A 25,589-nucleotide genomic window follows, 5' to 3' on the forward strand; every position below is an offset into this window, starting at 1 on the left:
TTCTTGAGGTCTGATGGCTAAAAACACAACAGAGAGTGAGTTTAAATGTATCAACGATCACACAATTACACTTACACGACCTGTTCTGTTGTTTATAATATCTGGATCAGTTCATTTAAACATTATTTTATAGAGATTGCAAAGAGCACTTTCCATCCGATTGAACATTTTAGAGCTGAGCCTAGAAAAATGCAAATTCACAATAGAAATTTCCAAAAAGATTATTAATAAATATAATTAAATGTATTCATAATTGAGTCAAAATGTATTAATGTTATAGTCATTCAATTTAGCCAATTTACGCAGACTTTTAGTTGATGACAATGAGCAAAATGACAAAAACATGTTTTAAAATGTAACAGACTGAATATTCATCTATTTAGATAAATGTATAAACGACATACAATTATATAAACACGTATGAAACACATTAACCTCGTGAGACCCTGTGTGCACGTGTGTGGACGTTGTATTTTGACACATAGTTTGACTGAATACTGTTCACAAGACTCCAGACTGTCATTTAAGGGTTAAACTTCTGCCACACTGAGACACAACAACATGCCGTCAATTTACAGGAAGCGCTTCACAGGTGCAGAGCCAACAAAAGTGTCTTATAAGAAACCTTCAGTAAAGGTTTGGGTGTAGAGGAGAGTCTCTCGTTTGGCTCGATATGCCGCTTTAAAAAAATCCATTCATTTTTCACGCATCAGCGCTGATAAACATGATGTCCACACACGGGACATTATTCCCTCAAAAGTACAAAAACTTTATTTTGAATATCTTTCAACTCTAACACATCTAAGTCGTGCACTAAATAGGGAGCAAGGGAGCATCCTATATCTCTCTATAACTGTTCTGAGACCAGTGCAGACAGACAGCACACTGGAGGTTAAGTCATTCACTTAATAGGGAGCATCCTATAGCTCTCTATAACTGTTCTGAGACCAGTGCAGACAGACAGCACACTGGAGGTTAAGTCATGCACTAAATAGGGAGCAAGGGAGCATCCTATAGCTCTCCTATAACTGTTCTGAGACCAGTGCAGACAGACAGCACACTGGAGGTTAAGTCATGCACTAAATAGGGAGAATCCTATAGCTCTCTATAGCTGTTCTGAGACCAGTGCAGACAGACAGCACACTGGAGGTTAAGTCATTCACTTAATAGGGAGCATCCTATAGCTCTCTATAACTGTTCTGAGACCAGTGCAGACAGACAGCACACTGGAGGTTAAGTCATGCACTAAATAGGGAGCATCCTATAGCTCTCTATAACTGTTCTGAGACCAGTGCAGACAGACAGCACACTGGAGGTTAAGTCATTCACTTAATAGGGAGCATCCTATAGCTCTCTATAACTTTTCTGAGACCAGTGCAGACAGACAGCACACTGGAGGTTAAGTCATGCACTAAATAGGGAGCAAGGGAGCATCATATAGCTCTCCTATAACTGTTCTGAGACCAGTGCAGACAGACAGCACACTGGAGGTTAAGTCATGCACTAAATAGGGAGCAAGGGAGCATCCTATATCTCTCCTATAACTGTTCTGAGACCAGTGCAGACAGACAGCACACTGGAGGTTAAGTCATTCACTTAATAGGGAGCATCCTATAGCTCTCTATAACTGTTCTGAGACCAGTGCAGACAGACAGCACACTGGAGGTTAAGTCATTCACTTAATAGGGAGCATCCTATAGCTCTCCTATAACTGTTCTGAGACCAGTGCAGACAGACAGCACACTGGAGGTTAAGTCATTCACTTAATAGGGAGCATCCTATATCTCTCCTATAACTGTTCTGAGATCAGTGCAGACAGACAGCACACTGGAGGTTAAGTCATTCACTTAATAGGGAGCATCCTATAGCTCTCTATAACTGTTCTGAGACCAGTGCAGACAGACAGCACACTGGAGGTTAAGTCATTCACTTAATAGGGAGCATCCTATAGCTCTCTATAACTGTTCTGAGACCAGTGCAGACAGACAGCACACTGGAGGTTAAGTCATGCACTAAAACAATATCAAAGTTTACTCCCACATCAAAAGGCCTCTTGAGTTCATTGCCAATATAAGAAAGGCCTTTGACACAGTTGACACTAGTATCCTTCTTAAAAAGTTGATCAAGTTAAATTCTACACCCAAGATAATTAAATGGACAGTCTTACTTAGATGGACAGATGCTGAGAGGAAAGATAAATAGAGCCCTTCATTGTGATGTTGGTGTACCGCAGGGATCCGTTTCGGGACCTCTTTTTTTGTTAATTTATCAGTGATTCACCCCGTTTGTAGTAATATGCGGTGCAGATGTGTGCACATGGTAATGTTGTGTATATGCATGTAAAGACTAAACAATAAGTCATGATTGAATGTACTGCACAATGGCTCAGAGATTCCTGTCTCCACTTTAATGTTCAGAAAACACTATTTATGTTTTTACCAAGAGACAAACATATAAAACTGAATCAAACGCTTGTGTTTTGGGAGAAAAGTTGAACATAGTTTCTTGGTATCACTAGGAAAGTTATAAACATAGTAAAGTTTAATTTAGCACATTTTCGATATATTAGAATCTGTTTGACTGCAAATGCAGCAACATTATATTTTAATGATCATCCCATATTTGACATATTGCTTAAAGATGAATGATGAGCTCCTGAATTAACAGTATATTATGAATACACCGGAGTATGATAAACATATTATTTTGCATATATTATGTAAAGGTTTCTATACTTACTGTCTTTTGGTGTTAACTTGTGCTTTTATATTTTAATCATAAGTTTTGTATGTATATTAATATAATAACAGTAGACAAAAATAAGATAATTTAGTTCAAGTTCAGCTGTTTATTGTCTTCATTGTCTGCAGATGTGTAAAGTTTAGAGTCTGTTCTCTGTCGCTGATTTGAGAATCTTTACATTCAGTTTTGAGGTTTGTAACATACGGGCAGGAAGCTCGTGACACGTCTTGTGTATACTGCACCTTGACGGGGAATTTGAGTTGGTTGTAAAGTTCAGACACCAGCAGATTGTGACTCAAGGTCTTCCTCATCTTCATGATCCTCACCACAGCTGCATCGATCTGATACTGACGGTCCTGAAACACTCGTTCAGTGGTGCTCACCTGCTCCTCCACCTGATCATGACAACACACACACACACACACACACACACACACACACAAGCACATTACACCACAAACTAACTCAAGTATATATTAGGAGGTTTCATGCAGGACTTAAACACAACTAATAATCTTTTACTCGCTCTAAACAGCCAAATATGGAGCTGGTCAGATTGAGACATTCGGCAGGAAGTGATGTAACAGCACACAGAGAGAAAGGGAGAGAGAGCATTAGAGATGAGGAAGAGAGAGAGAGAGAGAGAGAGAGAGAGAGAGAGAGCATTAGAGATGAGGCAGAGAGAGAGAGAGAGAGAGAGAGAGAGAGAGTACAGTCAGACACACAAAATGAGGAAAAACATGGCGAGGTACAGACTGAGCAACCACAGCCTGACAGAGACAGACGAAGAATGATGCACAAGCTCAATATTTACTTGGTGAACAAAGAGACAAAATACATCAAATCCTGCCACAAAGAGAGGGAAGAGTCGACCAAACAGTGATGTGCCCATTTACACACACACACACACACACACACACACACACACACACACACACACACACACACACACACACACACACACACACACACACACACACACACACACACACACACACACACACACACACACACACACACACACACACACACACACACACACACTACACACACCACTGAAAGTATACACACTGTTAATTTTATTTATAATTTTTTCCCTGTATTTCCACACTTGTTCAATACAGAATTTGTTCTACTCTGTTATTTTTCATGCTCATATAATTGCTTTGGCAATACAATGTACAATTTGTCATGCCAATAAAACTCAATTGAATTGAATTGAGAGAGAAAGAGAGCGAGAGAGCTTTAGAGATGAGGAAGAGAGAGAGAGCTTTAGAGATGAGGAAGAGAGAGAGAGAGAGAGAGCTTTAGAGATGAGAGAGAGAGAGAGAGAGAGAGAGAGAGAGCTTTAGAGATGAGGAAGAGAGAGAGAGACAGAGCTTTAGAGATGAGGAAGAGAGAGAGCTTTAGAGGAAGAGAGAGAGAGCTTTAGAGATGAGGAAGAGAGAGAGAGAGAGAGAGAACTTTAGAGATGAGGAAGAGAGAGAGAGCTTTAGAGATGAGGAAGAGAGAGAGAGCTTTAGAGATGAGGAAGAGAGAGAGAGAGAGAGAGCTTTAGAGATGAGGAAGAGAGAGAGAGCTTTAGAGATGAGGAAGAGAGAGAGAGCTTTAGAGATGAGCTATAGAGATGAGAGAGAGACAGAGCTTTAGAGATGAGGAAGAGAGAGAGAGCTTTAGAGATGAGGAAGTGAGAGAGAGAGAGAGAGAGAGAGAGAGACTTTAGAGATGAGGAAGAGAGAGAGAGCTTTAGAGATGAGGAAGAGAGAGAGAGAGAGAGAGAGAGCTTTAGAGATGAGGAAGAGGTTTAAAGTGATAGTATCAGTAAAAGAATGACTCACCGTTTCCTTCATCTGAATCTGGTTGATTTTGATGCGGAACAGTTTGTGTCTGAAGTCGCTGTTGAAGTTGAATCGGTCTGCGTCCTCCACGTCTTTACCGCGGGGAGTTTTATTGAGCACTCGAGCTTTACCGCATGCTAGCGACTGAAGCGTTCGCTTGAGTTCAGCGTCCTCTGACAAACACACACAGAAAAACAGAGGAAATGTCATTTTCCCATCATTTACTCACCTTCATGTCGTTCCAAACCTGTACGACTGACTTTATTCAGTGGAACATAAAAAGAGATGTTTAACAGAATGTTCACGCTGATCTTTTCCATACTCTGGAAGTAAACAGTGACCAGGGCCTGTCAAGCTCCAGAAAGGACACAAGAGACTACCTATAAGATACAGTGTCAGTCACCATTCTCTTTTATTGCATGTTAAAGAGCAGTGAGAACATTCTGCTGAACATCTCTGTTTGTGTTACACTAAATAAAAAAAGGTCTTACAGGTTTGGAACAACAATTTGAAGTGTATTCCAGGTGCTTGTGTGTATGTTTTGATGATGATGATGATGTCATGTTCACTGTATGTACCGATGCCTGTCGCTGTGCGGATCTCCTCAACTGTACACTCATCCGACTCATTAAACATTAACAGAACCAGAGTCTGAAAGAGAGACACCTGAAGCTCCTTTTTACCCTGCAGAGACACACACATCATTATAAAACAATCGTTGCAATCCTGGATGCTGATTGGTCAATACAGTATTACGGCCTTCATCTGTAACTATATTCACAATATAACGACCTCTCACACTGAATTGCTGAATTCTACTGAGATCGTGTATTAGTGTGTATTTCTGAGCATCTGAGTGATTTTGAGTGTGTCTGGAGTGCATCACCTCTTTAAACTCAGTTTTCAGAACGGCGTGACCCAGTGTGGGCTGCCACTGAAGCTTCCGTCCGGTGTGTTTCCCCAAATAAAACATTTTAAACACCTCCTGAAGCTTCACCATCTGTACACACACACACATCTGGATGATTATCGTATACTAACATTACAATGAAAATGATCGATTTAATGCACAGAACATGAAAAACTACAAGCAAACAATACTGAAAAACCCCTGAAACTAACAAACAAACTGAAACGAGATGTACATTTTAAATACAGCATTAAGAAAGAAGTGAACCTTGACACAAACATGCACTCTTAGCACACGAGCAGCACGTGTCATTTTTGTACTCACAAACACACACAGGGTTTCACACTGCTGCACACAGACATATTGAGGTTTGACAGATACATATGTGAACACACACACACACACACACCTCAGCAGGCAGGTGGACGTCCATAGGTGTGTATGAAGGCCAGTGTCCCATCGTCAGGATGTTGACGGTCAACTCAATGTTGCTGGGTTCACTCTGATTCTGCATGTACTACACACACACACACACACACACACACACACACACACACACACGAGACAGAGACAGACACACACACACACACACACACACACGCGCAGAGAGACACACGCGCAGAGAGACACACAGACAGAGACACACACACAAAGACACACACACACAGAGACAGACACACACAGAGACAGACACACACAGACAGAGACAGACACACACAGACAGAGACAGACACACACAGACAGAGACAGACACACACACACACACAGACAGAGACTCACACACACACAGACAGAGACAGACACACACACAGACAGAGACGGACACACACAGACAGAGACAGACACACACACACACACACACACACACAGACAGAGACGGACACAGAGACACACACACACAGAGACACAGACACACACACACACACACACACAAACACAGACACACACACAAACACAGAGACACACACACACACACACACACACACAGAGACACAGACACACACAGAGACACAGACACACACACAGAGACACAGACACACACAGAGACACACACACAGAGACACACACACACAAACACAGAGAGAAAAGACAATTGATTAGATCTCTAGTACACTCATAAATGGATGACACCTCATGAGAGCACATAAAACCACGTGTGATCAGCTCCAGATGCAACACTCACTCACAACACACACGATCAAAATCTGAAGAGAACTGAGCAGAACTGACGCCAATTTAACTTTGTTTCAACAAAGAGTGAAAGCATGTGTGTGTGTGTGTGTGTTATTAGCTATACTTGTAAAAGAAATGTGATAAACCTCTCGCTTGTGACATCCTCAAAAACAAATAACTGATGAATAAAACAGGTCTTATTTTATGATTAGGGTTTGGGTTAGCCTGTGGTCAATGTTATATGGACACAATATAATTATCTGATATGTCCTCGTGTGTGTTTACAGTAGTGCACAAACACACACCTGCTTGAACTGGATCATGACGTCTTTGGAGAGCTCCATGTCTTTGAACATCCCCTCCAGTTTACTGGTGAACGCTGCTCCACACTCTGTAACACACAAAGACCAGAGGACTGATGACATCGTCATTACATCACTTTACAGATCACTTTTCAGACTATATCATAAACTGATAGTGTATACTGAATATACATACACAAACAACATGAGACATTTAAAGGTGCAGTGTGTCATTTCAGCACCACTAGCGGCATCAAATGGAACTGCAACGTGTTTGTTTGAGCAATCTGACAACCAATTGTGTGAGTTTGGGAGGTGGGATCTATTTGACTGACCAATGACAGACTGGGAAAGTTTTTTAAACTTGTCATTAGTGGTGCTTGCTTTAACAATACCTAGCTACATGCTAAAACATGCTAGCACTGCCAAGCTACATGCTAAAGTATGCTAGCACTGCCAAGCTTTATGCTAAAACATTAAAAACACATAGCTACATGCTAAAACTTATCTTAGCACACCTAGCTACATGCTAAAACATGATAAGAACACCTAGCTACATGCTAAAACTTGTCTTCACAATAACTAACTAAATGCTAAAACTTGATTTAACAAATCCTAGCTACATGATAAAACATCCTAGCACTGCCTAGCTATATGCTTAAACATGCTAAGAATACCTTGCTACATTTAAAACATACAAGCACTGCCTAGCTTCATGTTAAAACTTGTATTAGCAATACCTAGCTACATGCTAAAACATTCTAGCACTGTGTAGCTACATGGTAACACATAGCTACATGCTAAATCTTACTTTAGCAATACCTAGCTACATGCTAAAACATGTTAGCACTGCCTAGCTATATGCTTAAACATGCTAAGAATACCTAGCTACATGCTAAAAACTTGCTTCAGCAACACCTAGCTATATGCTAAAACATGGTAATACCTACCTACATGCTAAAACATGTCATCACTGCATAGCTATATGTTATAACATGCTAAGAACACCTAGCTACATGCTAAACATGCTAGCAATATAGCTACATGTTAAAACAAGCTAGCAACACCAAGCAACATGAAACAAATGCAAGCAACATACTAGAAACACCTAGCTACATGATAAAATATGATACAAACACCTAGCATCCTGTTAAACATGTTACCAACATGCTAGCAAAGCCTAGTTACATTTTAAACATGCTAGCATCTGCACCAGAACATCTCACAAACATGGGGGTGGGCTCTTTCAACTTGGGGCATTTGGTAAGACATTTGGTGATGAGTTTTGCCACAGCAAGCACCACTTACATTTTCTTCCATAAATCTAGTTATATTTTCAATTCTGTTTGGTGCTGCTAATGGTACAGAAAATAAAAAACTTTGGGAATCATTGAATATTGTTTAAAAACAAAGCAGACACAATAAAAAGTGACATTATTTGAACAGAACAGTGCAGTTTGCGTCTGATATTGAGTTCAGTGTCAAACACTCAAATCAAAACTCAACCACAGCTGTGCCCTCACTTCCTGTTCACATGATCAAATGACCCACTGAGTTCCACCCTCACTGGCAGGAAACACAGCAGTGGCGGTTACTGACCAATGACCAATAGATAGAGTTTGTGGCCCCGTTTACACCCAGATGAGTCTTGAATCGGGACGCCACTAAAGACAGGTGTAAACAAGGTCCAAAACGTTCTGAACCTCATTCAGAGGTGATCAAAAGTGGTACTGATGCTTATTACGAGCAGTGATGTGTCTCGCATGTCCAGGTGGAAACGGGGTCAGTGACTAACCATGTTTGAGTTTAGACAGCATTGACTTCTCTGCATCCACTGACGCGCTCTTCCCCACCAGCAGACGTTTGGCCAGATCCTTCTTATAGAACGCTTCAAAAACGTCTTTACCTGCCGGACAGAGAGAGAACATACATCACCTGACACACAGCGATTGGTCATACTGATAAGAGATCCGTCTAGAATGATCAAATTAACAAGAATAAAACTATTACCACAACTAAACTAATATGAATACAGTCTCACACACACACGTTACCATGAATAAAACGGAACAAAATCATGATTTTGTCCAGGATTCTCTCCAGTTCTTCTTCTGTGGCCTCTTTGTTTCCAGCGCGCAGCTTAGAGTCCACATACTTGGCTGAAACACACATTTAAGAGTAAAAGCACTGAAGTATTGAGAGCACAATACATGAAACTGTTAAATTAGCAATGATAGATGTAGAGTGTAAATCACTGTAGGGTGTATGTGTGTTCAGCAGTGCTGCAAGAAATCCACAGCAACAGAAATCATGTTCTATTTGAGTTTTGACTGATTCAGTTTGATGGCTAAACACTTATAAAAAACTCAGCACAATGTCTCATGAATCATTCCTTGAATCAGTCAAGTGGTTACTGAATCGTACTTCTCTCTATGCTTGGAAATGTTACTTAAAGATACACATTCACAATGAAATTTGTTATAAAATGGTTTGTTTCGTATGTAGCCGGACCAGTTCTGATTCTTGATATGGTGTTGCATGTGGACGCACCGATGAGCTCAGCAGGTTTGTTGGGTCTCTTGTTGATGAAGTTCTCGAAGGCTTCCTTCATGGCGTTGATGAAGGTCTCGTTCTTCTGGAAACATCCGAGAGTCACGTTGTCCATCTTCTCCTTGAAGTCCAGCAGCTCTTGAACCATGTCTTTATCTTTCTCCGGAGAACTCACGATCTCGCCACCAAAGTTCTGCAGAAAGAACGTCAATCAATGACGACAGAAACATCTGATCCATAATGGACACAAAACCGGTCAAACTCGTAGTCTCTAATCTGATTGGCTGTCGTGTTTGAGAGCGCACAGGGTTTTATCAGTTTGTCAGGAGTCATTGATCCCTTTACACTGGTGCCGAAGCCCGGAAAGGAGGAGGCGAGAACCGGCTTGACGATATAAATAATAGTTTAATGGTAAACTTAAAAGACAACATAAACACACATGATGGTCATGTCCGCTAACGATCTCTCTCTCCTGCACAACACTCTGCAGTCGACCTTTATACCTCGGAGGCTTGATTAGCCTAATACGGGACGGGGTGCGTAGGATCACGACCCGGCCCCGCCCTCCGCCCTGCCACAGTGGTGTTTACAAGACACCAGCTGGAAACAACGAGCACGTCTCGAGGAAGAACTCGTCAATGGGTTTGTGACACTAATGTTATCAGTCATGCAACATTCTGCTTTGTTTACAGGATTACACCTGTGAAATAACTACAGCTCATGACTTTGGGATGGACAGAAATTGTCATTAACACATAATGTCATTCAATGACGTGATGCTCCGGATCTATTAATCCATCCATCCATCTTCAACCGCTTATCCGAAGTTGGGTGTGGGGGCAGCCGCTCCAGCAGGGGGCACCAAACTTCCCTATCCCAAGCCAGATTAACCAGCTCTGACTGGGGGACCCCGAGGTGTTCCCAGGCCAGTGTGGAGATGTAATCTCTCCACCTAGTCCTGGGTCTTCCCCGAGGCCTCCTCCCAGCTGGACGTGCCTGAAACACCTCCCTAGGGAGGCGCCCAGGGGGCATCCTTACCAGATGCCCAAACCACCTCAACAGGCTCCTTTCGACGCAAAGGAGCAGCGGCTCTACTCCGAGCTCCTCACGGATGACTGAGCTCCTCACCCTATCTCTAAGGGAGAAGCCCGCCACCCTTCTGAGGAAGCCCATTTCGGCCGCTTGTACTCGTGACCTAGTTCTTTCGGTTATGACCGGATCTATTAAATGATTCAAAAATACATTACAAATGTAATTCACACAAAACAATTACTTAGAGTACACCTCTTCTATGATGAACATGTTTTACATTTCTGCGATCAAGTTCATAATGTAATGTGGTGTAACCGTCCAATGTAATCAAAAAGATGGCATGAGTAGTTTGAAATCATCTATTATTATTTCTTAAAAGCAGTGAAACTGTGTTACCAACATGTACGCTGCCATTCTGTTGTCATGGGACAAAAAACGAAATATAAAACGGACATTTGTACATTTTTAATGAAAAGGCACATTTTGTTCAGGTCTATATTTATTCATATGGGTAAATTTCAGATATAATGTCCCTTTTGCTTAGATATGAAATAAATCCAATCCAACAGCTAATGCTGTTAATTATACAGGGAACCTTCTAACTAGGTACAATATGACAATATTAATTTACTAATTATATTTTATTTGTTTTTCATAATTTTAGTCACATTTTATCTTTTTACATGAATTAAATCAATAAATATGATATTATATTGCATATATTATTTTTTCTTACATGTTTCTTGTTTAATTGCATAATTTGTACTATTTACATTGATTTGTTGAACATGCGATAAAACTGGTACTGTCTCTTTAAGAAAACCAGCATTTCTGTAAAAGCGTCTGTAAATGAGCGCTCATCGGTCAGGACCTCAGTTTAAAGTCTCATTCAAAGGACGGTGCGTTTATTATTAATTTATTTTTTGTATTTTCTCCCCAATGTGGAACGCCCAATTCCCAATGCGCTCCAAGTCCTCGTGGTGGTGTAGTTGGCTCCGCGTCTGAGACAGTCAATCCACGCATCTTATCACGTGACTTGAGCGTGGTATACTTCACTTCTTCAGTTTTGGTCATAATGTCACATGCATTGTAAAATAAAGCTTCTAAACTTTAAAACGACACCTGTTTTGTGCTGGTCAAGATTGAAGTTATGATTTCTTTCACGCGGGCCCAGTATGAAATATTTAGATTCATTCAGTTCATTGATTCATTCTGATGGATTCTTTTGATCTTGTGATGAATTAATGTGTGTGTGTGTGTGTACCTTGATGTATTCTCTCCAGTGCTGCAGCAGTACAGTCAGTCCTCCCTTCACTTTACTGAAGAGTTCATACAACAGAGTCAACTCAAACACACGATTCTCATCTAACAGAGTCCTGAGGCCTGAAGAACATGAACACAAACACATATTAACTGAGTATGTGTTTCATAACGTCAGCTGACTTTGTTTTAACTCTGTCCCCAGAAATCAGACCTTTCTGTAGAATGTTGCTCATGTGTTCCTCAAGCAACTGCTTCTCAACAGTGGTGATAAGCGGCTTCCTGTTGACACAACCACACATTTACTGACATCAGTGTGTTTATCTACATTTACAGGTGAAACTTCACAGAAATGGTTTCTTTATTTTTTTTTATCCCCCTTTTCTCCCCAATCTGGAACGCCCAATTCCCACTACTTAGTAAGTCCTCATGGTGGTGTAGTGACTCGCCTCAATCCGGTGGTGGTGGATGAGTGTCAGTTGCCGCCGCTTCTGAGACCGTCAATCGGCGCATCTGATCACGTGACTCGTTGTGCATGACACCGCGGAGACTCACAGCATGTGGAGACTCATGTTACTCTCCACGATCCACACACAACTCACCACATGCCCCATTGAGAGAACCACTAATCACCACCACGAGGAGGTTACCCCATGTGACTCTACCCTCCCTAGCAACTGGGCCAATTTGGTTGCTATGGAGACCTGTGTGTTTATGAATGTGTGTCAGACTCACTGTGTGCTCTGATCTAAATAACTGATGACACGATCATTCTCTTCCTCCAGACGACGAGCTACATGATGAAGATACTTGGGGACCTTAATGAAAGTCAAACACACAATTGTGTAATAAATGTTCATGTCATTAATATGAGGTGTAACATCAGTAATGAATTATACCATGATGTTAAAAAGCATTTGACCCTTCCTGATTTCTTTTATTTTTGTGTATTTTTCAAACTAAATTGATTTCCATCCTTAAACGAGATATAACATAAAACAAAGGCAACATGAGTAAACCAGCTTTTATTTCTTTCATCACATTTCCAGTGGGTCAGAAGTTTACACACACTTTGTCAGTATTTGGTGGCATTGACTTTAAATTGTTTAACTTGGGTCAAATGTTTTGGGTTTCCTTCCACAAGCTTCTTACAATAAGTTGCTGGAATTTTGTCCCGTTCCTCCAGACAGAACTGGTGTAACTGAGTCAGGATTGTAGCTCACACACGCTTTTCAGTTCTGCCCACTAATGATCAGATTGAGGTCAGGACTTTGTGATGCCGCTCCAATATCTTGACTTTGTGTCCTTAAGCCATTGTGCCACATCTTTGGAGGTGTGCTTGGGGTCATTGTCCATTTGGAAGACCCATTTGTGACGAGCTTTAACTTCCTGTCTGATGTCTTGAGATGTTGCTTCAATATATCCACATACTGTTCCTTCCTCATGATGTCATCATCTATTTAGTGAAGTGCACCCGTCCCTCCTGCAGCACCCCCACAACATGATGCTGCACCCCCATGCTTCACGGTTGGGATGCTGTTCTTCACCCTTTTATCCTCCAAACATAACGATGGTCATTATGGACAAACAGTTCAATATGTGTTTCATCAGACCAGAGGACATTTCTCCAGAAGTCAGATCTTTGTCCCCATGTGCACTTGCAAACTGTATTCTGGCTTGTTTATGGTGGTTTTGGAGCAGCGGCTTCTTCCTTGCTGAGCCTTTCAGGTGATGTCCATATAGGACTGGTTTTGCTGTGGATCTAGATACTCGTCCACCTGTTTCCTCCAGCATCTTCACAAGCTCCTTTGCTGTTGTTCTGGGATTGATTTGCACTTTTCACACAAACTACGTTCATCTCTAGGAGACAGAATGCGTCTCCTTCCTGAGCAGTATGATGCTGTGTGGTCACATGGTGTTTATACTTGTGTACTATTGTTTGTACAGATGAATGTGGCACCTTCAGGTGTTTGGAAATTGCTCACAAAGATGATTCAGACTTGTGGGGGTCCACAATGTTTTTCTGAGGTCTTGTCTGATTTATTTTGATGTTCCCATGATGTCAAGCAAAGAGACACAGAGTTTAAAATACATCCACAGGTGCACCTCCAATTTAGTGCACCTCCTATCAGAAGCTGATTGTCTAATCGTCTAAAGGCGTGACATAATTTTCTGGAAGATTCCAAGCTGCTTAAAGGCACAGTTAACTTAGTGTCTGTAAACTTCTGATCCACTGGAATTGTGATTATAGTCAATTAAAAGTGAAACTATGGTCTGTAAAAAATTGATGGAAAAATGTCTCATGTCGTGCACAAAGTAGATCCTAAACGACTCGCCAAATCTATAGTTTGCTAATATTAAATCTGTGGAGTGGAGTTTTAATGACTTCAATCTAAGTGTATGTAAACTTCTGACTTCAAAAGTATATACAAGTTATCCAGCACCTGTATCGCCCATGTGAAAAACTAATTGCCCCCTTAAACTTAGTAGCTGGTTGTGCCACCTTTAGCAGCAACAACTGCAACAAAACGCTTCCAATAACTGGAGATCAGTCTTTCACAACACTGTGGAGGACTTTACATCTATGCATTTTGGCAGACGCTTTTATCCAAAGTGATTTACAGTGCACTTATTACAGGGACAATCCCCCCAGAGCAACCTGGAGTTAAGTGTCTTACTCAAGGACACAATGGTGGTGACTGTGGGGATCAAACCAGCAACCTTCTGATTACCAGTTATGTGCTTTAGCCCACTACACCACCACCAAACCATTTTGTGAGGAGGTGTATTTGCTCCTATGCTTTGGATCATTGTCATGCTGCATAATCCATTTGTGCTTGAGCTTCAACTCATGGACTGATGACGGGACGTTCTCCTTTAGGATTTTCTGCTAGAGAGCAGAATTCATGTTTCACTCAATTATTACAAGTCCCCAAAAAGCAGCAAAGCATCCCAACACCATCACACTATCACCACCATGCTTGAGCGCAGATTCTGTGGAATTCTGTGTTTGATTATGGCAGACGTAATGGGACCCCTGTCTTCCGAACAGTTCCACTTTCGACTCATCGGTCCACAGAACATTCCCCAAAAGCTTTGAGGATCATCAACGTGCGTTTTGGCAAAATCCAGACAAGCCTTAATGTTCTTGTGGGTTAGCAGTGGTTTTCTCCTCGTCACTCTTCCATGGATGGCGTTATTGCCCAGTCTTTCTGATAGTCATGAACAGTGACCGATGCGTGAGACGCCTGCAGTTCCTTGGATGTTGTTCTTGGCTTTTTTGTGACCTCCTGGATGAGTCGTCGCTGTGCTCTTGGAGGAATTATGGAAGGTCGGCCACTTCTGGGACGGTTCACTACTGTGCCAATTTTCTCTATTTGGTTCTTTATATTCCCAAACCATTTAAAATAGCTTTGTAACCCTTCCCAGACTGATGTATGATGTATTCAATGACCTTTTTCCTCATCATTTCTGGAGTTTCTTTTGGCATAGCGTGCTGCTGGGTGAGACCTTTTAGCCAACTTCCTGCTGCTGTAGATTCATAGATTTGGGGATTTAGTAACTAATGGGCAAATATATGTTTTCACACAAGCCCAGTTGGTACTAAATAACTTTTTTAGCTTAAATAACATTATCATTTTTGTGTTTACTGAGATTGCCTTTGTTTCATGTTAGGTTTTGTTTTAATTTTTGAAACAATTTACTGTGAGATGTACCCAAAAAAAGAAGAAATCTGGATAGGGTCAAATACTTTATCACAGCACTGTATCTCTTACATCTCTCTCCTGCATGAGTTTTTGACCCTCAGTGGCGTACAGATGGTTGGTTTCCATTAAAAACCGATGTTCGAACGACTCCTTATACACCTGACAACACAAGAACAAACACATTTACACAATTAAGACATCACAACTTATCCACACTGATTTCAGCTAGTATGTTACATTTGGACTAGTATACTACACTTTTGATGACTGTACTACCAAACATATTTATCAACATATTTTTCTTAAATCCGTTAGAGCACTATAGTTCACATCTGGTCCGAGGGATATAATGTGTTACAGCTTAAATCTGTAATGTTCACATCTGTACAGGAGTACAGTGCATATGAGGTCTCTTTGGACAGATTCAGCATCTGTGAGAGCTATTCATGAGATAAACACTCACAGTTCTGCATTTGTGTTACGTAAAATAGCAAAATAAGACATCAAAACAGTTCACATCTGTGAGGGTATAATGTTAGCAGCCCCTACAGGTCACATCTGGGTAGAGGTATGAATGTGAAAATAAACATTTCCACATAAAAAGTCGTATCAAAAGAAAGCTGTTGTCAGGGGTATAATGTGTTAGAGCGCCCCCTACAGTTCACATCTGTGAGGGGTAAAATGTGTTAGAGTGCCCCCTACAGTTCACATCTGTGAGGGGTATAATGTGTTAGAGCCCCCTACAGTTCACATCTGTGAGGGGTATAATGTGTTAGAGCCCCCTACAGTTCACATCTGTGAGGGGTATAATGAGTTAGAGCCCCCTACAGTTCACATCTGTGAGGGGTATAATGTGTTAGAGCCCCCTACAGTTCACATCTGTGAGGGGTATAATGTGTTAGAGCCCCCTACAGTTCACATCTGTGAGGGGTATAATGTGTTAGAGCCCACCTACAGTTCACATCTGTGAGGGGTATAATGTGTTAGAGCCCCCTACAGTTCACATCTGTGAGGGGTATAATGTGTTAGAGCCCCCTACAGTTCACATCTGTGAGGGGTATAATGTGTTAGAGCCCCCTACAGTTCACATCTGTGAGGGGTATAATGTGTTAGAGCACCCCTACAGTTCACATCTGTGAGGGGTATAATGTGTTAGAGCGCCCCTACAGTTCACATCTGTGAGGGGTAAAATGAGTTAGAGCCCCCTACAGTTCACATCTGTGAGGGGTATAATGTGTTAGAGTGCCCCTACAGTTCACATCTGTGAGGGGTATAATGTGTTAGAGCTCCCTACAGTTCACATCTGTGAGGGGTATAATGTGTTAGAGCGCCCCCTACAGTTCACATCTGTGAGGGGTATAATGTGTTAGAGTGCCCCCTACAGTTCACATCTGTGAGGGGTATAATGTGTTAGAGTGCCCCCTACAGTTCACATCTGTGAGGGGTATAATGTGTTAGAGTGCCCCCTACAGTTCACATCTGTGAGGGGTATAATGTGTTAGAGTGCCCCTACAGTTCACATCTGTGAGGGGTATAATGTGTTAGAGCCCCCTACAGTTCACATCTGTGAGGGGTATAATGTGTTAGAGCGCCCCTACAGTTCACATCTGTGAGGGGTATAATGTGTTAGAGCCCCCTACAGTTCACATCTGTGAGGGGTATAATGTGTTAGAGCCCCTACAGTTCACATCTGTGAGGGGTATAATGTGTTAGAGCGCCCCTACAGTTCACATCTGTGAGGGGTATAATGTGTTAGAGCCCCCTACAGTTCACATCTGTGAGGGGTATAATGTGTTAGAGCGCCCCCTACAGTTCACATCAGTGAGGGGTATAATGTGTTAGAGCGCCCCTACAGTTCACATCTGTATATTATGATGGAATGTGATTGAGAAAACTAAATATTTTGTCTAGTGGAATAAAATGAGACTTTTCACAGTGTACAAAAATTCAAAACAACTGTGTTCATAATAAGATTATAAATGCATTCAATATTATTTATGAATAATTGGAGCCTTTTTTATTTTGGGGGTTCTCTGAAAAACGAGACACGTTTTGCAATTATTCCACAGTATGTGTGAGTGGGGATCTTTTAAACTTGTGTGAAGGCGGCAGCACAAACATGCACCAGATTAAAAGGAATTAATTTGTTGATCAAACAGTCAAAAGTTAAGGTAAAGTAAGATCTAAATGCAAGATAGACACTTGATAAATGGATGCCACTCGTTGAATGAAACATTATGACAATATTACGCACACTGTTACACTGTGAAACTGTCTAGTAATGAACACTGTAACTAGTGTTGACCATCTACAGCCAATAGAAAACTCCCTCTGTCTGACATCATCAGGTCACTGGCCAATCACCTGCAGGTCAGAGAGCATGCCCAGTAAACTCCTCAGCAGACTGCGGTCGACGGTCTCTCCGTTCCGCTCATGCTCGATCAGTTCCAGAATTCCCTCAACCGTCCGACTCTGAACGGCGCTGTCACTCACGATGTGTGTGCGGAACAACTCCAGCCCCGTATCCCTGACAACACATGGGTGTTACTATAGCAACATGAGCTGTGTGTGTGTCTGTGTGTGTGTGTAAACATCTCTGATCATTGAACTCACCAGATGGACGGCAGCAGAGAGTTCTGTAGGACATACGTTCGGTCCAGGAACAGGAAAATACTACGAATCATGATCTGCAGGAGAGATGCACAGAAACTCATTCAATATTGACACCTGTGTGAGATAATTCCTAAATAAAGAGATAAATCCAGCACTAAATACAGTGTAAACGCGGTCTAAAACTATTATGATGAGCTCACCGAGTCAGAAACTCCTCAATAAACCACCACTGTCAATCAAGAGTTTTATGCGGCTTTAAAATAAATGAACTGTCCGAGATCCACACAATCCATTTGTCATTGAATAATGTCTCTTTTAATTCAATTTCAGTGTGTTAAAATAAACATTTAATTGTAATCATGCATAGTACAGATGAGAATGCCATTCGAGTCTCTCGTTAACATGCACTAATTTAAAGACGCTGTTTACAGAAATGCCAGATTCTCTTAAAGAGACAGTACCGTTTTTTAGCACATGTTCAACAAATCAATCTGCCATAAATACCTGTAATAGTACAAATTTCACAATTAAAAAATAAATATAATCTATGCATCATATTTATTGATTAAATACATTGAAATGTGACCAAAATGACAATAAACTAACAATAGGGTTGCTTAAAATAAAATGAAAGACTTCTAAAGACCTATTAAAGACCTGAACAAATAAAGTTAATACCGTATGTCCATACAGAACAAACACAGTCTCAAAATAATCAATTAAACAGGCTGGCACACATTCAACAAGCCCTTAGAACTTGTAAAACAGGGTGTCATATACATACATTAAATTATAATTGGTTTATGTATCAATATATCAACGCATATCAATTAGAGGTCGAATGATATTGGATTTTGCGCACATGATAAGAATGTGTTGCAATAAATTCCAGAAGCAGATTATTGTGCAACCAAAATGAAAAAATGATCTGGTGTATAACGCAGGACTTATAACAATAAACAAGCACAGAGGACTCTTATTTTGAAATGTCGGTGCTTCACTGCTTCCAGCAGCTCACTCAAACAGATAAAGGAAATAAAATACACACTCTAACATTAATCTACAATATAAACACTTACAATTAAACAATATTAGATCACCAGTGATGGTTTGTAATAAATGTTCAGTATTCACTGATTGTGAAACATTCTGAAGCCGCAGGAAACACAATGTCCAGTTCCCTGTGTGCTATTCCCTTTGAAGCCTGCAGCACACGCAGAACATACGTTTATTAAATGAAACCGTAGCCTTTTAAAGTTTAATCAACACATTTGGGCCATATCATGACTCTGGTCTTTATCTTCACGTTTTATGACCTTACATTTTAGAAAAATGAATTTAAGACATTTGAATTTCTTAAGTGCATTTATTTAAATGATGTTAAAACAGTGGGCTACACACACATTTTCAGTGGCCGTTTCGTGTTTCCACATTTTGTAAAACAATAACACTTTTTTCTCCAATGCATTGATAAAGTTCTCAAGTTTGCATTAGAACTGTTGATCATTAAAAAAAATCTAACTTTGTATAAATACATTTTTGATTGAATATATGCATCTTGTATTTTTTGAGTTTAAAGCTGTTCACCACTTAGTTTATTGTTGTTATTGTTAATAATTTAAATTATCTTAATTTATTAACGATTGTCGATTAAGAACATTTACTAAAACGTGCAACCTTATATTTGATTTAAAAAAAAGCATGTTGCATGCACCATTTGAAAAACAAAAATGCATTGCATTAACAGGGCTTGCATTTTTGGGGGGCTGCAATTTAACATGGTTGTATATTGAAAGCTGTGAATATTACACCTGTAAACATTTTTACACATCACTTTAATAATACGTAATCACTGGAGGTCTGGGTATCTCAGCGAGTATTGCCGCTGACTATCACACCTGTAGTCGTGAGTTTGAATCCAGGACGTGCTGAGTGACTCCAGCCAGGTCTCCTTAGCAACCAAATTGGCCCGGTTGCTAGGGAGGGTAGAGTCACATGGGGTAACCTCCTCGTGGTCGCTATAATGTGGTTCTCGCTCTCGGTGGGGCGTGTGGTGAGTTGTGTGTGGATGCCGCGGAGAATAGCGTGAAGCCTCCACACGCGCTATGTCTCCATGGTAACGCGCTCAACAAGTCACGTGATAAGATGCGTGGATTGACGGTCTCAGATGCGGCGGCAACTGAGATTCGTCCTCCGCCACCCGGATTGAGGCGAGTCACTAAAACACCACGAGGACTCAGAGCGCATTGGGAATTGAGCGTTCCAAATAAATAAATATCTATGTATACTTCCATAACGTAAAGCACATCTCAAGCTCAGACAATAGCAGTGATTGACTGATATAACAATGAGCCCATTTACATCCAAATCAAAACGTTTATGCTTACGCAGTTTATGACCTCACACTGATAAATGAAAGCCATTTAATATTAAGAATAATCGGTGTAAAAACGTGCATGTAAACATACTCTTCAGTGCTTAACATACAAAACATTGTGTTTAAAATGAGTGTAAAATCCAGACGCATCTCAATACCAGGTGTAAACAGCAATCTATGTGGACCACATGTGATCAGATGACAGGAGGCGATGTATCTCTTACCGTCTGTCTGCAGTGGTCTTGCCAGCATCTGTTCATCCTCTTCAGAAATGACAGTCTGTCCAGAGTCTCTGTGAGATACTGTTAAGGGCTTATACTCTCAATACATCACTACTGCTCCTTTTCAGACATACAGGGAAAATAAAGCATCTGGAACAGCGGTGCGTCTGTCAACTGAACACATGCTGTTGCCAGAGTTTATATTAATGAATTATAATAGAAGTGATCTAGTTTTGTGCCATCTAGGTTGATTTAGCATAAGTCTAGTCAGGTTTTTAGGAAACAGGATGAAGATGATGTGTTCAGTGAGGTTCTGAGTTCCAACAACTGTCCTGTATAGATTGATGTGCACAGCGCCATCTAGTGACAAACATCAGCGACAGAGCAAAACAAGTGTTATCTGCACACAAACACACACTGACGGCTGGTTACTGATGAAGGATATTCTCTGAACTGGTGTATCTGAGCTTGAACGTGATCTTCACACACCTGACGAAGCTGTTTGTATAACATGGGCGACACCTTATACGAGCACAGATTCTCCACTGCCTGAGAGACACACAAAGGGAGAAATTGCTCTATTAAAAACACATTTTTCATGAACACATTGTCAATAATGTATGAATAAAGGGATATTTCACCATTTAAGGTTTTCAAACACAAAATAAAACCATATACAGAATTTGATGTCTTTAAAAGATGGTAAAAACAAGATTAATCGTGATTATTTTATTCTGTTGACAATATTTATTGTGAAAAGCACTATGCAAAACAAATCTGTCTAATAGTGGGTAGAACAAAAGACACGGTGAACTTAATACAAAGTAAATATTATATTTTAGTCAAGTTTGGAAACCCTGTGAGAGAAAAATAACAAATGATATTACATTGTTTGCTAAATAAAATAACTTGCTTTCATAGTGCCATTGTACCAAAGCAAAATAAATGCTTAAAAATATATACTTTTAATCATTTTAAAATGTGTCTTGCTTCTAATAATGTAATATTAGATGCTTAAACCCGATGAAAAAACTTTCGAATTCAATTTAAATGTATTAATATCGCACACATTTTGTATTAAAACACATTTAAAGAGAATACTGAAGTACAACCATTATTTCTTACTAATAATATTTTTTTTTTTCTAATAATATATTAAATTATATTCAGCTTTGATTTTATTTCTAATGGTTTAAATCTATGGCTGTCAATAGAATAAAATAATTGTGATTAATCCCATGTTTTGAGAATGAAACATTTGGAGGTATTTTAATGAAAATGTTTCCAAAATAAAAAAGCACTAATCTGAACTGCACTAAATGAAAAATAAAGTCTTTGCATTACATTTGTTGGGAAATGCAATTTTATATGGTTGTATATATGTATAGCTCTGAATATTTCACACAAACTTTCAGCATTGAAAATTCAACAATAAATATTCACCTCCAAAAGTTCCGTTCCAAAATATTCAGTTGTAAAAAAGTTATCTTTGTTATTCGACAGGTAATATTCGGTCCATTATATTTCACTTTGCAATTCAGCTCTAAAATGTCAGTGGTTACTCCTTTAAACTCTGAGCTACAGATTTCCTTTTTCAGTTGCATACCCCAAATTAAAGAATTAACTCGAAACTGATGAAAAATCACACAAAAAAGAACCAAACATTTGAGTTGACAGATTGAAGTCAGAAGTTTACATACACTTAGGTTTTTCTTATTTCTCTGATTTGTCATTATATATCTCTGGTGAATAAGATGAAAAGGCGAAAAACTGCTTTTGTTTTGTTCTCAATCATGTCGACAGTATCTGAGAAACATTTTGTGTTGATACGACAAATCAATCAAAAGTTCCAACATTACAAATATAATGTATCATAGTGTCCAAAAACATCTCCAAACAAATAAAAGATAATAATTGTACATAAGAACTAATTACACATGCAAACACAACAATGACTAAAGGTTTGCATAGCATGCACACATGATTTTAGTCATGAGATTTCACAGAATGAGTTTCATTCTGTGTCATTTGAGTCATCATTGAGTCTGTGTCGTGTATTTGGCGCCATCTCCTGGTGGTCATATGTAACATTGTGCTTCATGTGGATTATCTAATGATCTATTATACATCTGATTATCTTGTGTGTGGACTCGATTGAAAGATAATCACAGACTCTAAATACTCATATGTCAGATTTTATGTTCAGTGTATTTTTTAGTGAAATTATAAGCGAAAATGTGTCATATAATCAACACTAACATAATTGTCAATACATATATTTAGCTGTTACTCAATATATTTTCATCTGTGAGTAAAACAAATGAACTGATTGTATTTTACTCTTAGAGGGCTTTACAACAACATATGACACATGAATATTTGATCAGTCTGATGTTTTTTTCTCCCTAATTTGGAACGCCCAATTCCCAATGCACTCTAGGTCCTCGTGGTGGTGCGGTTACTCCGGGTGGCGGAGGACGAATCTCAGTTGTCTCCGCATTTGAGACCGTCAATCCGCGCATCTTATCACGTGACTTGAGTGAGTTACCGTGGAGACGTAGCGCGTGTGGAGGCTTCACGCTATTCACCGCAGCATCCACGCACAACTCACCACACGCCCCACCGAGAGCGAGAACCACATTATAGTGACCACGAGGAGGTTACCCCATGTGAGTCTACCCTCCCTAGCAACCGAGCCAATTTGGTTGCTAAGGAGACCTGACTGGAGTCACTCAGCACGCCCTGGATTCAAACTCACGACTCGCTGAGATACACAGACACCAACATCACACATTTTTAACCTATTTACCTGTAGTGTTTCTCCAACAGGTGTAATTATCCAACAGTAATAATTTCAAACAATGTAGAGATTGTTTACATTTTTATAATTTCTTTCGTGGACCCCCTAGCACTCCCTTGAGGCCCCTGTACCCCAGTTTGAAAACCCCTGCTCTAAACCAACATGAACGCATCTGCAGTAACCAGAGATGACATCATCACACCCATGTGACCTCAGCTCTTTTCACACCTGGTAAAGTTCTTCCAGGTTGTATCTGATGGAAGTGCTGTTCTGAATGGCGCTCACGGCATCTCGCAGCTTCATCCACGTGTCTTCAGTGTAGCTGTCTGTCAGCTTCGGTCTGTCTGTAAAACAGACACATTTAAAGGATTAGTTCACCCAAAAACTTACAATTCCCCTTTAAAACATCAAGACATCAGTGGGAGCAGGACATCTCACTGTATGTGGACAAGTTTGAACATGTTAAACTATACCTGAGAATAAAAATGTACATTCACGTTTTACAACATTATTATAATGTTAGACACAGTATAGAAACATCACACATTATTTGGTTTTTAATTCTCCCCAATGTGTAACGCCCAATTCCCAATGCGCTCCAAGTCCTCGTGGTGGCGTAGTGACTCGCCTCAATCCGGGTGGTGGAGGATGAATCTCAGTTGCCACCGCGTCTGAGACCGTCAATCCGCTCAACTTATCACGTGACTTGTTGAGCGTGTTATCGTGGAGACACAGCGTGTGTGGAGGCTTCACGCTATTCTCCGCGGCATCCACACACAACTCACCACACGCCCCACCGAGAGCGAGAACCACATTATAGTGACCACGAGGAGGTTACCCCATGTGACTCTACCCTCCCTAGCAACCGGGCCAATTTGATTGCTAAGGAGACCTGACTGGAGGCACTCAGCACACCCTGGATTCAAACTCACGACTCCAGGTGTGATAGTCAGCGTCAATACTCGCTGAGATACCCAGACACCAACAACACACATTTTTAACCTATTTACCTGTAGTGTTTCTCCAACAGGTGAGAGAAGCATGAGTTGTGAAGAATAATCTTTTATTACTATTTCTTCTTTCAATAGGCAGTGTAATAAATTTTGTTTTTAAATATGGTATTTGAATTTTAAACACATTTTTTGTCATGCGGTGTAACCAAAAATATCGGTAGCCATTGTGTAATGTTGACAAACACTAAAACAGAGAGGACACCTTTAAACCCTCGTGACTGTGGGAATAAAAAATATCAGATATTTTAACACTTTTATAAAAAGTATCTTTTGTTCCGGTCATGTTGTGTAACCCTGAGAAACTTCTTGATATTTTTAAAATAATAAACATTGTACCTTGAAACATGTGTTTGAAAGCTGTTTTAAATGAATGATAAAGTTGTGTACACATGTATGCAAGGTACAGGGAAAGTGCTTTGATGGTTACACCACATGACATTTAAAGTAATCTTTTGTGGAAATGCTATATATGTTTTTCAGAAATGTATGAATACTATTATTAATTGTAAAAGTGTTCTGTATAAACTGAGACATACAATCGTTGATTATAACAGCAGTTGTGTTGTTTTAATAAACTCACCTTTAAAGTTCTTAATAATCAGTTTCTTTGTCGCTCCTGTTTTAGTTGTTTTCGTGAGTCCATTAACGTTTGATTTCTGGTTCTGTTCGATATCTTCTTCCATGGTGAGCTGATTTGATCTTAATGAATGTGCATTTACATTAAACATTCAATCATAACAATAGTTGAATAACAGAGTTTAATTGTGGGAAAATAAAGTTCAGTTCGTCTGTGTTAGCTGTTAGCTAAAGAGACCTAAAACACGAGAGAAAAACACTGTTTAAACCGCCGAACCGACCGAACTAAACCCATCGACACGGACCAGAACCCTCATGGAATGAGTTTGGCTGCTACTGTGACGTTATAACACACACTTCTATACAGAAATCTACAAATATTCATCATATATGTATCATACAAACTCCACACACACTCATTCTGATCCACAGCGACAATCACAACAAGATGGCAAACATCAGCGAATCTGCCGCT

General features: G+C 40.1%; 1 protein-coding gene across 1 annotated transcript in view; it reads right to left on the bottom strand.

Annotated features, from left to right (window-relative positions):
• cul4a (cullin 4A) overlaps positions 1-25,572 on the bottom strand; it is a 26,185-nt gene extending 613 nt beyond the window's left edge. The window contains exons 1-20 of the mRNA XM_052126430.1: positions 25,119-25,572; positions 23,754-23,869; positions 21,170-21,274; positions 20,729-20,797; positions 18,128-18,201; positions 17,879-18,041; positions 15,584-15,673; positions 12,543-12,625; positions 12,022-12,089; positions 11,812-11,930; positions 9,516-9,708; positions 9,020-9,124; positions 8,761-8,871; positions 6,969-7,054; positions 5,900-6,007; positions 5,467-5,580; positions 5,159-5,264; positions 4,581-4,753; positions 2,985-3,137; positions 1-17 (exon numbers count right to left, since the gene is read on the bottom strand). The exon at positions 1-17 is cut by the window's left edge and continues 613 nt beyond it. Coding sequence (XP_051982390.1) covers positions 1-17; positions 2,985-3,137; positions 4,581-4,753; positions 5,159-5,264; positions 5,467-5,580; positions 5,900-6,007; positions 6,969-7,054; positions 8,761-8,871; positions 9,020-9,124; positions 9,516-9,708; positions 11,812-11,930; positions 12,022-12,089; positions 12,543-12,625; positions 15,584-15,673; positions 17,879-18,041; positions 18,128-18,201; positions 20,729-20,797; positions 21,170-21,274; positions 23,754-23,869; positions 25,119-25,266 — 2,201 coding nt within the window. The 5' untranslated portion in view covers positions 25,267-25,572. The remainder of the gene's footprint in view (positions 18-2,984; positions 3,138-4,580; positions 4,754-5,158; positions 5,265-5,466; positions 5,581-5,899; positions 6,008-6,968; positions 7,055-8,760; positions 8,872-9,019; positions 9,125-9,515; positions 9,709-11,811; positions 11,931-12,021; positions 12,090-12,542; positions 12,626-15,583; positions 15,674-17,878; positions 18,042-18,127; positions 18,202-20,728; positions 20,798-21,169; positions 21,275-23,753; positions 23,870-25,118) is intronic.
• Positions 25,573-25,589: the final 17 nt, after the last annotated feature.

This window comes from Xyrauchen texanus, chromosome 5 (assembly GCF_025860055.1).
Source record: "Xyrauchen texanus isolate HMW12.3.18 chromosome 5, RBS_HiC_50CHRs, whole genome shotgun sequence".
Lineage (NCBI taxonomy): Eukaryota > Metazoa > Chordata > Actinopteri > Cypriniformes > Catostomidae > Xyrauchen > Xyrauchen texanus.